Source organism: Cetorhinus maximus, chromosome 6 (genome assembly GCF_964194155.1).
Source record: "Cetorhinus maximus chromosome 6, sCetMax3.hap1.1, whole genome shotgun sequence".
Classification (NCBI taxonomy): Eukaryota; Metazoa; Chordata; class Chondrichthyes; order Lamniformes; family Cetorhinidae; genus Cetorhinus; species Cetorhinus maximus.
Genome location: NC_135884.1, coordinates 70,552,569 through 70,569,041, shown reverse-complemented (window position 1 = coordinate 70,569,041; position 16,473 = coordinate 70,552,569). Strand labels below are relative to the sequence as shown.

The 16,473-nt window shown below is 42.5% G+C and overlaps 1 protein-coding gene across 1 annotated transcript in view; it reads left to right on the top strand.

The window, feature by feature from the left end:
* dock3 (dedicator of cytokinesis 3) overlaps positions 1–16,473 on the top strand; it is a 1,472,428-nt gene that overhangs the window by 1,184,571 nt on the left and 271,384 nt on the right. Inside the window, exons 26-27 of the mRNA XM_078543841.1 lie at positions 11,170–11,316; positions 13,634–13,732. Of these exons, the coding sequence (XP_078399967.1) occupies positions 11,170–11,316; positions 13,634–13,732 (246 nt within the window). The remainder of the gene's footprint in view (positions 1–11,169; positions 11,317–13,633; positions 13,733–16,473) is intronic.

The following is a 16,473-nucleotide window of genomic DNA, read 5'->3' as shown; positions in this document are numbered from 1 at the left end:
GGCCAGTGTATCACAGAGCGAACTGTCATTCGGATGTAGGTGGCAGAAAATGATCCATTGAATATAGAGGCTGGTGGGGTGGAAGGTGAAGACAAGGGGAACCCTATCTTGGTTCTGAGAGGGAGGGAAGGGATGCGAGCACTAATTAACTTTCTTAATGTTTTATTTACCCTTAAAAGAAATCTCAACAACAGACTGTCTCATCGTAGTACCAACACATCAAAACAAGCACCTGGCCTAGTCTGATTACCCAACCAGTTCAACTGACCAACCTAGTTCCACAATTCCTCTGTCTCTTCTTTAGGTATAACAGCATCTTTCTGTGATGACCCAGTGAAATTAATCAGAATGGGGGTAAACTCTCTAAACAGGATTTTGATTTAACCTTGTTCCAGACCTAATTTGCTTAATATCTAATCTGATATACAGTTAAGTCCTGCAGCTCATGGGGGTTACTTTCCCACAAAACCTTGCAAACAACGAAATTGCGAACAATGAACATGCTTTTCCATGGGGCTGAATTAGACAGGTTCCAGCCATGCGAGGGGAGCATTGGTTTGGGCAGTTACTTTCCCCTAAATTGTGGCATAGTACCTGTATCCAATAGACAGTGGAGCCTCTAAGCAATACATCGGTGAAGATTTCAAAATGAACACAGCCATTATTGCTGCGAGATTCAGACATTTCTGTGTTAATCCCTTCGTTCGGGCTGCACTTCAGTTGCAACCATTCTGGACTCTGCTCCATTATGGCTGTTGTCTCCCTGGAGAAAGAAGAGAGAGGGAGAAGATACCACAGATGAGTGAACATTGCTCACGCGATGTGTGATTCTATGTACAAAGTGCAAAGCGTGGGTAAGAGTAAACGTGAACCAGGAAGTCACAAACGATGGAACTTTAATGTATTTAAAAGCCCAAATACATAACACTCAATTTCAAATACTACTCTAGTCTTAACACATTTCTCAAATTCCACAGTAACACCCCATAAGAAATAATCAACATGCATCATAAAGATGCCTGGAAGTTTTCCTTTTATGATACCCACAAAACATTGTAGGAGCTGCTTTTAGTTGACAAAACTAATTTTCAGCAAAACAGGTCTCACTGAAAAATACTATGCCCTGGAGGCATCGTTCAGACCATAAACACATTAGTTTCCATAGTTTTCCTTTTGCATCTGTTGCCTCTTTGGGCATTTTCCGAAACACTTCTCCCTGAAAAGCATCATCAACAGAAATGCGACTTTTATATCAATTGACCTCCCATGAATATGTGGCCAAAAGTGCTAAAAAGATTTATAAGATTACTTTTCCAGCTGTAATCCACTTTAATATCTGTATTGCATAGACCCTCTTCAAAACCGCTAGCAACGAACCTCATTTTATCATTATTAGCCCCACCTACAAGTACTTTTTCAGTACAAATCCACCGATGTGACGAAGTTGGTTGACCCTTATTTGGCACCTCAGAATAAACTCTAAACTCTCTCCAATCATCTAACTCCTTTTTCTTTTGCCTCTTTCATTATTTCATTGGCAGCCATCAAAACTTCACAATCATGAAGATTTCTGTTTCCAGGTCCATTGTGAGACTGTTCTGTGTTCTGTTTATTTCATTGTGTGATCTATTCAATCTATGGCATCTGCTTGCACTTATGTCTTTAAGCAGTACTACCGTAGGATCTTCCTCTTGCACTATCACAGATTCTTTCTCCAGTTTGTGATTGTTTTCTGATGCGAGTTACTTCCAGATTCACTATCAGTACTTGCACTGTATTTTCTGACTCTCCACTCTTTCACCCTGTTCTGCCAGTCCATGGTCCTCCCTTCTTGGCCATCATCCTGAATTTTCAACCAAAGTTTAAGCTTGACGTAGCTTTTTCTGCACACCCCACAATTGTTGCATCCTTCTATTTGTTAGATGCCATGTCATCTGGGGACCTGCTCTGGCCTGCTGTTACGATCCTCTTAGAGATAAATAACCTGAAAGGAAAGGAATCCCCAAAGGACACCTAAAAAAGGAATCGTGGGACAAGATTTCACTTTTTGAAACTCTCACTGTAACAGTCAGGCCCAAAATCAGCATTAAATTAAGCATGCATTAACAGACAAATGGTATTCCACTTGAAAAGGTGAATTTCACTGTAAATATTTGATATCACAAAGATGTGCCTCACGCAATTACAAGCACTCACATCATTCCCCGAACTAATGTGCAATCTCAGTCCTTCCAGGATATAGGATTTCTCACTTTCCCACTCAATGGATGTGGCCCTCAAGTCACTTTCACTGGCAACCGTATTCTATCTGAGGTCCCTGGGTAAGGTTAACATGCAAAACACTACTGCAGAGCCTGCATCAAAACAGTCTTGATGGCACAGATTCCCCAGACACTCCTTTATCTGAACCCTTTAATAAACCTCATAAATCAGCTCTGGCAAAAACGAAGTGGTAGCAATAAAATTGTCCCACACACAATCTCTGCCCTAAACCTGTCTTCAGCTTTCTGTCCTTTTTAACTGTATTACACACACACACACACACACAGCACCTTGTAAATGTGCCTTCTCTGGTCTCCTTTTCTACTGCAACTGAATCCACACCACAAGCTGTAACTCAATACCCCAATAGCAATTATTTATCCTTTCTGGTTAGCAAGCTCCCATCTCCATAGCAATGTGGCAGCCCAGTTCATGGCTTTGCCTCTTCACAGAATCACAGAATCACACAGTGCAGAAGAGGCCCTTTGGCCCATTGAGTCTGCACCGATACATGAGAAACACCTGACCTACCTACCTAATCCCATTTACCAGCACATGGCCTATAGGAGGAGAACGTATTATTAGTGTGGCTGATGCTTTGTGGGTAGGGTGACAGAACCCACCAATACCTACACTTACAGCAACGCAAGGAAGAGGTCATTCAGCCGTACATGCACGTGATAGCCCTTTGGAAGAGCTACCCAGTTAGCCCCACCCACCTCCTCTTTCTCCATAACCCTGAACATTTCTTTTCTCATCAATTTTAGCCAATGCCTTTTTAAAAGTTAGTAATGACATTAGAAGGCTTGTGTTTATTATTCAATGTCAACTTATTTCACATATTCTCAGTAACAAACTGACTGAAGCACATCAGCACTGAGGTGGGTATGTTATTAGCCTAGTGTGGGAACCTGTTACAGATATAGAGGGCTCTTAGAGAAATAAGGCGAATTGTGAGATTGGCCAAAAGGTTTATTTTTTCCAGTTCAAAGTAACCTTAATTGTCACTGTTTCTGACAACAGTGACTACACATCAAAAGTAATTCATAGGCTGTAAAGAGTGTTGGGACATCCTGAGGTTGTGAAAGGTGCTATATAAATGCAATTTTCTTTTTTGTAAATGTTAATTTCTTGTGCTTTGTTCAAAAATGTCTAATCTTATTTGAGATAATTTCAATCTCTAAGGTTTGGTTTGAAATAAACCATTGGATTAACTTTGGCTATCTCAACACCTCTATTCAATCACCCCTTCCTGTTCCAAGTAGTTTATGCATTTAGTGTGGCGTACTCCCTGAGCAACATAGCATTCAAAGGCTCAGATGCCATTCTCTGCACAGAGCCACTCATTAACAGACCGCTCGACTGAGCCTTCACTCTCATTGCTCACCTAACAACGAGATCAGCCTCCCGCAGAGCCTTAGCTGTCCCACCAGAAGCAACGAGAGAGAGGCCGATGGAAACCAGGCGCCTGGCAAAGTCCACCAAACCAGTCTTATCCGAGACACTCAGCAAGGCCAGCTCCTTGGGGGCTATCTGAACCCTATCTCTCTGGCAACCCCAAGTCAGGCTAATTTCTTAAAAGCCTAATGACCTCATAGCCAGAAATTCCTCTTTCCAACAGCATCTTAGTTTTACTTTGGATTTAAAGGGATATGTCACAAAGCTTTTTGCCAAGTACAGAGTCTGTCACACTGTGATTGTGATAGCTCTATCATCTGTGTCATGATTATTCATATTACCATTATCCAGCCCCTGATCTATTGTATTCTGTTCCTCAGGGTCTTCATCACAAAACATATGAGCATTTGTGGTACAAGGTGCCTTGTTTACTTCTATCAGCTGCTCAGAGTCTGAGATTTTGTAATTCCAATTAACTGTGAGGAATGAACATTTTCAACCATGGACTTCAAACCATTAATAATTGTCTTACCATCATAACCTATTACCTTCAGTAAGGCCTTTCGATTCCCTATGACCCTCTTTTATAGGATACCAAATCTCCTGAATTAAGCTCCATTCGCAGATGGCCTTACATGATGCCTCAGTACTCTCTGAATTTGCTCCAAGACCTCAGCCTTGATGAAAGCCTGTCATCATGCATGTAATGCATTCAAATATGCAGTAAATCAGGAATTAATTATAGTACCTTCTAGAGCAGGAAGATTATCACACAGGACAGAATGTACTTTGGAATTTTGCCCATAGACTGGTGGATAGGATTATATCCTCCAACCACCTGGAGTGAATTCTTTGTGTGATAGACCCATGCCAGGATGGTTTCAACTTACAACCTGGTTGATCAACTAAAATTTCATGCGGCATTTTGCCAATCAGCATGTAATTTCTTTCACAAAGTGTGTTGCTGAAAGGGCTTTCAGTTGCAGTATTCATGGCCATGCTGTTCATATTTTCACGTCTCTGAACTCATTATTAGTAAATTCTTCTCCATCATCAGTTAGCTGGTGTCCCAAGTCCAGTCCCTGCCCATCTCTCCATGATTTTATTCAAAATAACCCTTTTTCCCCTACTATATATTATTATAGACTAAATCTGGTTGTCATGTCTATAAAATATAGGATGAACATAGTTCTGGCTTTGTCCCATACCTTTAGATCCATGGCAACTGCTTTGTTAAAAATATATGCCAATGGAAATCTTACAAGAGGATGATGTGGCGTCCTCCAATACTTTTTACAAGTTTCACACTTCTCACTAATCTCTTCTATCAGCTTTGTATACTTTTCATCAACTACACCTGCATCTTTTAGTAGGATTTCTAACCTTTGACATAGAAGGTGAGCAAATTGTCTATGTAACTTCAAGACAATTTTCTTTCTTGCTCTGATTTTTATCATCTGATGTCAGTAATACTGGTCTACCACTCTGATAACAACAGCAACTTAAATTTATACAGAACCTTTAACGTAATGAAACATCCCAAAGCCTTTCCTGGGAGCATTATAAATCAAAATATGACACCAAGCCATATTAGGTTAGATGACCAAAAACTTTGTGAAAGAGTTAGGTTTTAAGGAGCATCTTAAAGGAGGAAAGCGAGGTACAGAGGAGGAGAGGTTGAAGGAGGGAACTCTATAGCTTAGGACCAAGGCAACTAAAAGCACAGCCACCAATGGTGGAGTGATCAAAATTGGGGATGCTGAAGAGGCCAGACTATCTCAAAAAGTGGAAGGGATTACGGAAACTGGGAGGGGAGAGACCATAGAAGGATTTGAAACCAAGAATCAGAAATTTAAAATCATATAAATTATTTAAAATCATTTAAAATTAAAGTTGTTAAAAGCAATGACATTGCTTGACCTGGAAGCCATTGTAGGTCAGCGAGCACAGGGATCAAAGATGGACCAGACTTGGTGCGAGTTAAGAAATGGGCAGTAGAGTTTTGGATGGCCTCAAGTTTACACAGGGTAGAATGTGGGAACCCAGTCGGAGGTGCATTGGAATAGTTGAGTCTAGACATAGCAAAGGCACAAATAAAGATATCATTAGCAGATGAGCTGAGGCAGGGAAGAAGTCAGACGATCTTACAGAGATGGAAAAAGACAGTCTTAGTGATGGTATGAATGTGTGGTTGGTTGTTCGTCTCGAGGTCAGATATGACATCAAGTTTGGAAACAGACTGATTAAGTCTCAGACAGTTTCCAAGTAGAGGAATGGAGTTGGTAGCTTAGGGAATGGAGATTGGAACAGTGACCTAAAACAATGGCTTTGGTGTTCAGAACATTTCATCGGAGGACATTTCTGTTCATCCAGTATTGGATGTCAGAGAAGCAGTTTGATAATTCAGCAACAATGAAGGAGTCGGTGATGAGATAGAGCTGGACATCTTCAGCGTACATGTGAAAAGCAACATTTGTGCTATTGGATGATGCTGCAGAGGGACAGCATGTAGATGAAAAATAGGAGGGAGCCAAGGATAGATCCTTGGGGGACACCAGAGGTGAAAATATGGGAGCAGGAAGAGAGACCATTGCATTTAATACTCTGGCTATAATCAGATAGATAAGAATGGAAGAAGGTGCAAGCAGTTCGCACCCCCCCGCCACCCCTCCCCCCCCACCGCCCCAAATAGATGACAGTGGAGAGACATTGGAGGAGGATGGTGTGGTTGCAGTGTCAAAGGCTGCAAACAGGTCGTGATGGATGAGGAGGGATAGGCATTTGTGACTTTGAGTAGAGCTGTTTCAGTACTGTGGCAAGAGCCAAACTGGAGGAATTCAAACATGGAGTTCTGGTAAAGATGGGAACAGAGTTGATAGGTGACAACATGTTCAAGACTTTGGGGAGGATAGGGAATTTGGCAATGGGGTGGTTGTTTGCAAGGACTGTGGAGTTAAGTGTAGGCTTTTGAGAAGAAGGCGATGATGGCAGATTTAAAGGAGAGAGGGTCAACATCTGAAGACAGTGAACTTTTAATAATATCAGCTAACATGGAGCGAATGATTAGAGGTTAGGTGGTCGGCAGTTTAGTAGGAATAGAGTTGAGGGAATAGAAGGTGGGTCTCATGGACAAGAGGAGCTAGGAGAGTGCATGAAGGGAGATAAGAGAGAAACTAGAGAAAGATGCGAGTTCATGGCTAAGGCAGTGGTGGGACTTTAGAGGAAGTTTGGCTTGGTGGGCTTATGCAAGAGAGGGACACGGCAAAGGCAGCTGATTGGATGGTCTCGAAAAAGAAGCCAATGAGCTCCTCACATTTATTGTTGGAGGTAAGGATGCAGGAGACGGGGAAAGGGGTTTAAGAAAATGGTTTGCAGTAGAGAAAAGAAGCCAAGGGTTATCTTTGCATTCTAGGATGATCCTGGAATCAAGAGCAGTTTTATCAGATGAGAGCAGGACCCAATAGTGCTTTATATGTGTTCCAACCAGACCTGTAGTTGATGGCTAAGCTACTTGCCTGCCACATCCTTTTATTCCCTTGGACTTTAGAGGGGAATGGCCAGGGTGAGAAAGACTAATGTTTTTTGGGGGGATTAGGTCATCAAAGGTGAAAGTGAGGGTGCAGTTAAGCAAATCAGTAGCTGCAGAAATGTTGTGACAAGCAAAAGGCAAAGGCTAGACAATTGGGATTTTGACAGTTTGAGTGAATCAGGGTTTTTTTTTCAGGAGTGGGTACAGAAGGAGGTAGGGTTGGGGCATGGAAGGGGGATGTGGGTAGAGTAGAGAGTAATACTAGGAAGTGATCAGAGATGGCCTTATCTGTGATTGATATGATGGAATAAGCAAGGCCACACAAGATGGAAAGGTCAAGGTGGTGGCTGTAAATATGGGTTGGGGAGTTTACTTGGAGGGAGAGATTTAGTGTGGATAAGAGGGCAGTGAACTCAAAGAGAGAGAAAACATGATGAGTTAAGATGGAGGTTGAAATCACCATGGATGAGAAGTCATTCAATGAAGAGGCTGAGGGAGGAAAGCAGTATAGATAGGTCAGTGAGAAAATTGAATTTTGTCAATCTTTTATACAATCAGTTACAATTCATGATATATTTTCCCATGGAATGGACATCTGTTTTCCAAAATCTATCAAACCTGTCCGTGCCTCATAGGGGTTAGGGTTAGCTTTTTTGTCGATTTTTTTCAAGAACTCAAATAGGAGGTCCAAATCTTCTTCACCATCCAATTAACGGACATCCATCTCACAAAGTACTTCTGGTTTTACATCTTCTAGGAAGTGGCAAAGTGGCACCTTGTTTCCTGTTTGGTAGGGATGTAACCTTTGTTAACATATCCACTTTATTCTTCCACTGGTTATACAGTTCGGACTCTGAGAACATTGGAGGGTAATCATATTCAGACAATTTACACTTACTTTCTGCCATTTCCCACAAAGGCCACTGGGATTTTAGTTTTCTGTCTGATTTTTTTTCTTAGTTTACAACCTTTACCTTGAGGCACCCATTCTCTGCTGCCATATTAAAATCCAGAAAGCCAGTTGGTAAAGGATAGAACTGGAGCCAATCTGGAACACCCATTATAAACCCACACCTCTAACCCAACAATCACAGTTTTGAGTTGTTCCTATTCATAGAGCACAAGTTGATACCCATCACCTCCAAACACCTAAATCCAATTAATATGCAATCAACACTAGGTTGCCCCTAGGCAAACTATTCCAGTGCATCTATGGAATTGACACCTACCCAACAATGTTGTATTCCCTAGCCACATAAAGGACAACCCTCACCCAGCAAGTCAGCTTCCTCCCAGTTATGAGAAGCAGTGATCAATAGTGTCATCAAGTAATACCTACTTGCCAAAAACTGGTTTGCCAATGATAAATTCAGGCTCTGTCAGAATTGCTTAGCTCTAAACCTTGTCACATTCTTGATCAAGAAAAGCAGCAACTTGCAATTATTAGCTCCTTTAATGTAGCAAAAATGACTCAAAGCTCTTCACGGGAGCAATATCAGAAAATATTCGACACATGGCTACACAAAGAGAGATACTTAGATGACCAAAAATTTTGTCAAAGTAGTATGTTTTAAAGAGCAACTTAAAAGCAAGAAGAGTGGGATAGAGAGGGTTAGGGAGAGAATTCCAGAGCTTTGGTGGAGTCTTGAAAATTGGAGATGCACAAGAGGTCACAACTGGAGAAGAGCAGAGATCTCAGAAGGTTGTAGAGCTGGGGTAGATTACAGGGATGGGAGTGGCAAGGCCATGGAGGGATTGAACTGAAGGGTGATCATTTTAAAATTGAGGTATTGCCGGACCAGGAGCTAATGTATGTCAGCAAGCACAGGGGTGACTTGATGCAAGTTAGAATATGGCAGCAGATCAAAACATGAACACAAATGCTAAAAATCAAATGAAAGGTGAGTAGCTATCCTTAATACCAAACCAATGTTTAACCAGGTGTGATATTATGGAGACCTAGCAAAACTGAGGTCAATGGGAAACCTCTTCAGTGGCTGGATTTAGAACTGTCAACCAGGAAGCTGCTTGTACTTGTTGCAAAACAGTCATCAGAGCCACAGAGTATCACTGCAGAGTTTCTCATGGCAGTGCTCTTGAAACAGCTATCTTTAACTGCTTCAGCAATGACCTTCTCTCCATCTTAAAGTCAGGGAAGACATTTCTACAGTGTTAGGCTTCATTTACAACTCCTCCAATAATGAAACAGCCCATGCCAACCTACAAATAAACTTAGACAACATTGAAGCTTGGCTGAAAAGTGACATTTGCACCACAAAGAAGCCAGACAATGGCCATTTGCAACAAAAGAAAAGGAACCACATGACCTTCAGTGGCACTGCCATTTTGCTGAAGTCCCACTATTTACATGCTGTGGGTTGTCATTGACCAGAAACATAACTGAATCAACTATATCAATACTATGGCCATGAACAGGTCACAGAGTGGGTTCTGATCTCTCAATGTTTTTCCAGCATCTACATGGCTCAAATCAGGAGTGTCATGAAATGCTTGCCACTTTCTTGAATAGGTGCAGCTGCAACAATACTCGAGATGTTCAACATCATTCGGGACAAACAGCCCACTTGATTGGAGCTCCTGGTTGCTGAACACAATATCCAATCCTATTAACATAGCAACACTGTGGCTGCAATGTATGTTGTCTATACAATACACTGCAGCAACATGCCAAGCTTACTTGGAGACCATTTCCCAGCCACATGACCCCTCCCACTGAGAAGGACAAGTCACAGGCCATTCTGACTTAGATATATTCATGTGGCTTCATCGTTGTTAGGCTAAAATCTTGGAATTCTCTGCCAAATGCCACCTGGACAACAGCAGTTCAAGGGAACAATCCACCACAAATTGGTAATAAATGCCACCTGTCAGAGTCACCCACTTCTCAGGAACAAATTTTATAAATACATAGGCTGTTCATAGCATCTGCTGGACCATAAGATGCTAAGTACCATTATATTAAACTTTTATATTTTAGCTAAACTACTGTTAAACTTATTTACAACTAATCAAGAGTCATAGAAGCAAAAAAATGGAAGCAGAAATATTAGACAGTTCAGACTGGCAATAGTCCATAAGGAGTTAATCTATCTTTTTCAGATTGCTGCTTTCAGTGTTTTTTGTTTTTTGGATGACTCAGCCTTCTCATGTTCCTTGACAACCAGAATGCAGTCTCAACGGATATCCTCTAGGATGAGTTAGTGCACATAGAATGCATGAGCTTTAAATTCCCACAGAGCTCAGTATGCCTCTGTCAGGGCTGAAAAATTAGCAGCCAGACCTGAAATGTTTATCTGTCTGACAGACTTTGAGGTAAATCCCTTTCCTTGAAGAAGTCAACCAAACAGAATGTGGACAATGACATAATCACATGTAACAGTTGTATTCCTTTCCTTTGTTTCAACTAGATGTATTAACATAGGAAAGCAATTGGAAATACATGGGTCTGTGCAACTCTTTTGAGTACAATCACAGTTCTTGGTTTCCAGGAGTGGGACATGAACCCACAACCCTCTGATTCAAAGGCGAGGGTGCTATGAACTGAGCCACAGCTGACATGCACTGATTACCATTTTAATCATGGTGATCCCAATCAAATGGAACCTCTTATTTCCTAATTTGTGACCAACAGCCCTGCATGGATCGCACATGGAGTGCCTCTGGTTTACCATTAGCAAAGGAGCATCCACCATTATAAGCCTTAGCTATTTAACCTGTTCAACAGCAATAACAACTTGCATTTATATACCACCTTTAACATAGTTAAATGTCCCAAAGCACTTCACAGGAGCGTTAGCAAACAAAATTTGATAAAGCCAAAGATTTTCTCATTGTGGTAAACCTTTCTATTAACAGAGCTTAAATGTTATAATACTAGACAACTTGCTATGAACCATTATTTTACAAATCTTGTACACATGTTTCTGATGCATTAACTGTGCCATTGTGCTGTGATCCAGGAGTGCTCAGTGTCAGAAGAGGTAGAGATGATGGTCGAAAGCCTTCTTGATGTCCTACTACAGACCCTGCTTGCTATCATGAATAAGTCCCAGATGGCGGAGGTGGTAAGAGGACAGCGCTGCCCACAGTGCACGGCGGAGATAACTGTTAGTAACTAACATTCCTTTTTAATAGTCCTTACCCATGAATGGATTCTCCCAAACCTACCTACCCCGCAGCACCCCCCCCCTCCCCAATCACTAGTCTCTCCACCTGCTTTATGGTGCAACATCGTGTGTGAATTCAAAATCTCATGCTTATACTTTATATGCACTCCCTTCCATGTTTAGGTATGTTTAGGTTGTCTGCATTCTAATCCTTAAAGAGGCATTTTTATCTGACAGGACTCCAGTGAGTTAAGACACGATCTTTGCCATTAAGCAGGCATGGTTTCTTTCATGTGATAGAGTAGTTGATAATGGGAAACCATTTTCTGTTTCACCCTGATATTCTTTAAATTATTTTTACTGGAATCTTTATACTTCAAATGTATTAAGGACATGGTAATTGTGTTAAATCAGTGATGCCTGAGTGTTCTTATACAATTAGTGATCCCTCATTGGGCAAATTGATGCCTCTTTAAGTGATAATTCATCTATAAAAATTAGAAGAACATTTCTATGACATGCAGCAGACTTCCTCAAAATCTATTGATAAATTCACTGTTGCTGTAGTTGGATAAAATTTTGCCATTGATTTCATAATTGGCTTCCTGTTATTCGCCATACCTAATGTGTTAAATGATAGCTGAGCAATTTATGTAAGATTGGGATAAGCAAAGGTTGCAGGTTGGCTGATTTTATAAAGGTCACAAAGAATAGTATAGATGCGGGAAATCACTCAACCCAATTAGCTCATCCTTCCATAGAAATCTACCATCCCCTTATTTTTCCCTTTCTTAGCCCAGGGCTTCTAAAACCAATTACAGTACTCTGACTGCTACCTTGGCAACAGTCAGCTAACTCAGCACAAACATCAGATTGAATTTTGGACCCATCTGTTCTATATGGCTTTGTGTTAAGCCGGACCAGTGGGGAGCTTAAGAATAATAGGCATTACTAAACAGTAAAACAAATTAAATGAAATAAATGAAAGCATGTTAGTTCCCCTTTGACAGACTATTTGCTGGCTTGAGGTTTGTTAACTTATCCTTCAATATCCAATCTCCTCTTTCTTCCTTTCCCTCAGACAAGAAGGAGCTCTTGCTCTTAAACTCCCGCCGGACCATGGAGGCTTGGATTGGAGAGTTGTGTAATAAGGAACACTAACTCTCCACAGCCTGAAATGCCAGTTGACCTGGGGTCCTTTTGCCTTACTAAATAACTTATACAGGTCATGTACTCTTTATCCGAAATCCTTGGGGCTGACTGCATTTTGGATTTCAGATAGCTTTGGTTTTCAGATACCATATATAACCTTACATTACAATAGCCTAAGCCTAGTCTAGCTATAGTCTAAAGTAAATAAAATGGCTAGAAAAGTAAGATGTATTGGAGTTGTATAGAACCTTGGTGAGGCCACAGCTGGAGTACTGTGTGCAGTTCTGGTCACCACATTATAGGAGGGATGAGATTGCACTGGAGGGGGTGCAGAGGAGATTCACCAGGATGTTGCCTGGGATGAAACATTTAAGTTATGAAGAGAGGTTGGATAGACTTGGGTTGTTTTCGTTAGAGCAGAGAAGACTGAGGGGCGACCTGATCAAGGTGTACAAGATTATGAGGGGCATGGACAGGGTGGATAGGGAGCAGCTGTTCCCCTTAGTTGAAGGGTCAATCACAAGGGGGCATAAGTTCAAGGTGAGGGGCAGGGGGATGTGAGGAAAAACTTTTTTACCCAGAGGGTGGTGACGGTCTGGAATGCACTGCCTGGGAGGGTGGTGGAGGCGGGTTGCCTCACACCCTTTTAAAAAGTACCTGGATGAGCACTTGGCACGTCATAACATTCAAGGCTATGGGCCAAGTGCTGGTAAATGGGATTAGGTAGGTGTTTCTCACGTGTCGGTGCAGGCTTGATGGGCCGAAGAGCCTCTTCTGCACTGTGACTCTGTGATTCTGTATCACTGAATAATAAATACAGGCTACCTTGTAATAAGTTTCTTTTTGACATGTTCACTACAAAAATTACAAGGTAAATAATGCAGACAACCAACTAGACTTCCTGCACTACAGATCAATAAGGTTCAAAAAAAGTGCGTTTTTGGATGTATTTGGTTTTCAGATTTATGGATAAAGGATACGCAACCTGTATTGTATGCCAATGCAATTTGTAATGCAGTTATGATGTGCAATTACATAACAAATCCATATCTGTTTGAGTGCATTGTCGCCCTGATACTGCCATTTCAACCCCTTTGACTGAGTGTGCCATATGCTGTGTCATGACCTGTGTCACTGATGGTTGCACTTTGCTTTGGTTCTTTAGGGGGAGTACGTCACCTGCCTACTGTCCCTGCTTCGGCAAATGGCAGATAACCACTACCAACAATTACTGGATAATTTCCAGAGCAAGGAGGAGCTCAAGGTAAAAATAGCTTGACTATTGTCCTCCTATGACTAACAAAAGTGAAAATATAGGTATTAGAAAGGGCAGGCCACTGTTCTCCATAGCCCCTTGGAATGAGCTCTGATCCAGCAGAAAGTATTGAGATGTTTTCACACACCCAACCATGGGCCAGGATTTTACAGCTCCGCCGCGGCGTGTCTCCCCCCAGCAGATGTGGTGAGCCATTTAAATCTCCATTCAGTTTGGCAGGGCCATAATATCCTGCCGGGCAGGATGGGCCATAAAATCCTGACCAGGCTGCTGTTTCCTCTTATATTGTTCCCATTGTGTGTCATTCTCTGTATAATATAACTGCTATTGAGAGCAAGCATAGGGAGCAAGCTCCTTACATTTAACCATAAGCAGACATCAGATTCATTGTCACATATTCTTACACCTATCTTCTTATTGATTCCTTGAATGCCAGGTTATTCCCATGAAGTAGTGCAGACAACATTGGAGAACCATTTGTCTGACTGTAATATACCACCGCCTTCTCAAAGGCAATTAAGGATGGGCAATAAATGCTGGCCAAGCCAGCGACGCCCACATCCCATGAACAAATATAAAAAAAATAATGTTTTCTCTCTTAACTGGCTATAAAGAAGAACTTGAATAGTCTGAACCCAGTTCCTAAAGCGGACATATGTCCACAGCAAAAAAAATGCCTAGAAATTTGCACAAAGTTGTCACTTGCATTCAGAAAGGTCATAATTGGCTTTTGTGAAATTAAGCGGTCACAGCAGGGCTCTGCGGATTGCCATAAGGTTGGAATTAAGGATAATTGTTGAGAAACAGAATAGAGTCATAGGCCAGAATTTTGATGTCGGCGTACGGGGGTGGACCTGACACGCCGACATGTAAAATGACGCGCGGTGACGTCGGGGGGAACTTTTCAGGAAGGCGGGAGCACAGCAAAATCAGCTGCGTGTCCACCGACCTGTCAAAGGCCAATTGAGGCCATTGACAGGGTCAATTAAGTAATTAAAGGACCTGCCCATCCAACCTGGCAGGAACTAGAAAAAACATGAAACCTTATCCACCTTGTCACATGAGGGGACATGTTAGGGAAATTTTATTTTTCTATTTTTATCTTTTTTACATTTACAGCCGATCACCCTGAGGCTGCACTTAGCCTCAGGAAGATGAGTGCGCTCTTTCGTGCGCATGCATAAAAGGGCGCACTCTCGATTTTGGGATTCCCCCCCTGCCCGCACAGGGAGCGCATAGTGCTATCGTGCGGACGTCACGCTGGGCGGGCCTTAATTGGCCAGCCCACGTAAAATGGCGGCGCACCTCTGATCGGGGGCGCCGATCGGAAGCGCGCCTGTACGCGCCCACCCTTCAACTTCCCTCCCGATGGGGGGATAATTCAGCCCTATGTGTCTTTATTCAAAAATTTCAGTATGTGCTTAATCTTCCTGTGGCAGCTCTGTGCCCTCCCTCTCCCCCCCACCCCTGCCTGCACAGGTAGCGCTGAGCGCTACCAGCCGTGCGTCACACTGGGCAGGCCTTAATTGGCCCACCCACGTAAAATGACGGCATGGAGCCGATTGCAGGTGGCGATCGGCTCCACGCTCACCCGCACCCGGTCTCGACCGGCCCGCCCGACATGGGGACAATTCTCCCCATAGGGAAGAATTTTACCCCCGTCGGGGGGGTTGTGCGGGGGCGGGTGGGAGCGAGCACAAATCCGATCGCCCCAATTGGGTGCGTGCCGCCATTTTACATGTGCTCCCTGTGTGGATGGGGGGATTCCCTGAGTCGGGGCTTGCACTCTTTTACGTGCATGTGTGCGAAAGAGCGCAGAAATCTCTCTGAGGCACCAAGGTGCCTCAGGGAGATTAGTTTAAATTGTGGAAAGTTTAATAAAGGCTGAAAAATATTTAAGGACATGTCCCCTCATGTGAAACTGTCGCATGAGCTGGGACATGTCCATTAATTTTTTCAAAAATTTTTATTTAAATTACAAACCCTTTATGAAAACTCATCCTGCCCGCGGATGAGGTTTCATGAAAAATGTGAAGGCTGCCTGGGCTCTTTGCCTGCCCGCCAACCTTAAGGTTGGACGGGCAGCATTCTTAACAACTATAATTAGTTTAATAATAACCTTAATAGGCCTTTGACAGTTCTGTGCACCTGCCGAACTGACAATCTAAATGATGCGCGGTGACGTCGGGACACACGCCCGATGTCACCGCATGTCATTTTACGCAGCAGCTAGAGGGCCTCGCCCCCGCTCGCCGATGGGAAAATTCAACCCATAGTGTCAGAGAGAACTTTGCTCTGTATTTGGCCAGGGATATGCCTGGCCTTCAGAATGTGATATCAGTAGCAAAGACACTAAATTGTTACATTCTTCAGCATTGACATTAACCACCGCACCCTCCCCCCTACCCCACCCTCAGGAAAGTCAAAGATCTCATAAAGGACGTCCCCCCACACGCTATAAAGGTGTCCTACTGTGCACTCCTAGACCTTTGAGATGATTACTGTTGTTAACTGACATTAGGGAGGGCTGAAAAAAAACAATATAGAGGACACATCCTCGAGAAAAAAGATTTGATAGCTTACTGATGTATTTTTTGTATGGTCCATAGAGCTTACAAATAGTCACAATGACACCCCAAGTTTAGACAAAGGATAAATCTTGTAAAGTACCTCAATATTACCTTACTTGCAGCTGAGAGAGCTGTGTTCTCCAAATTTTAATGATACTT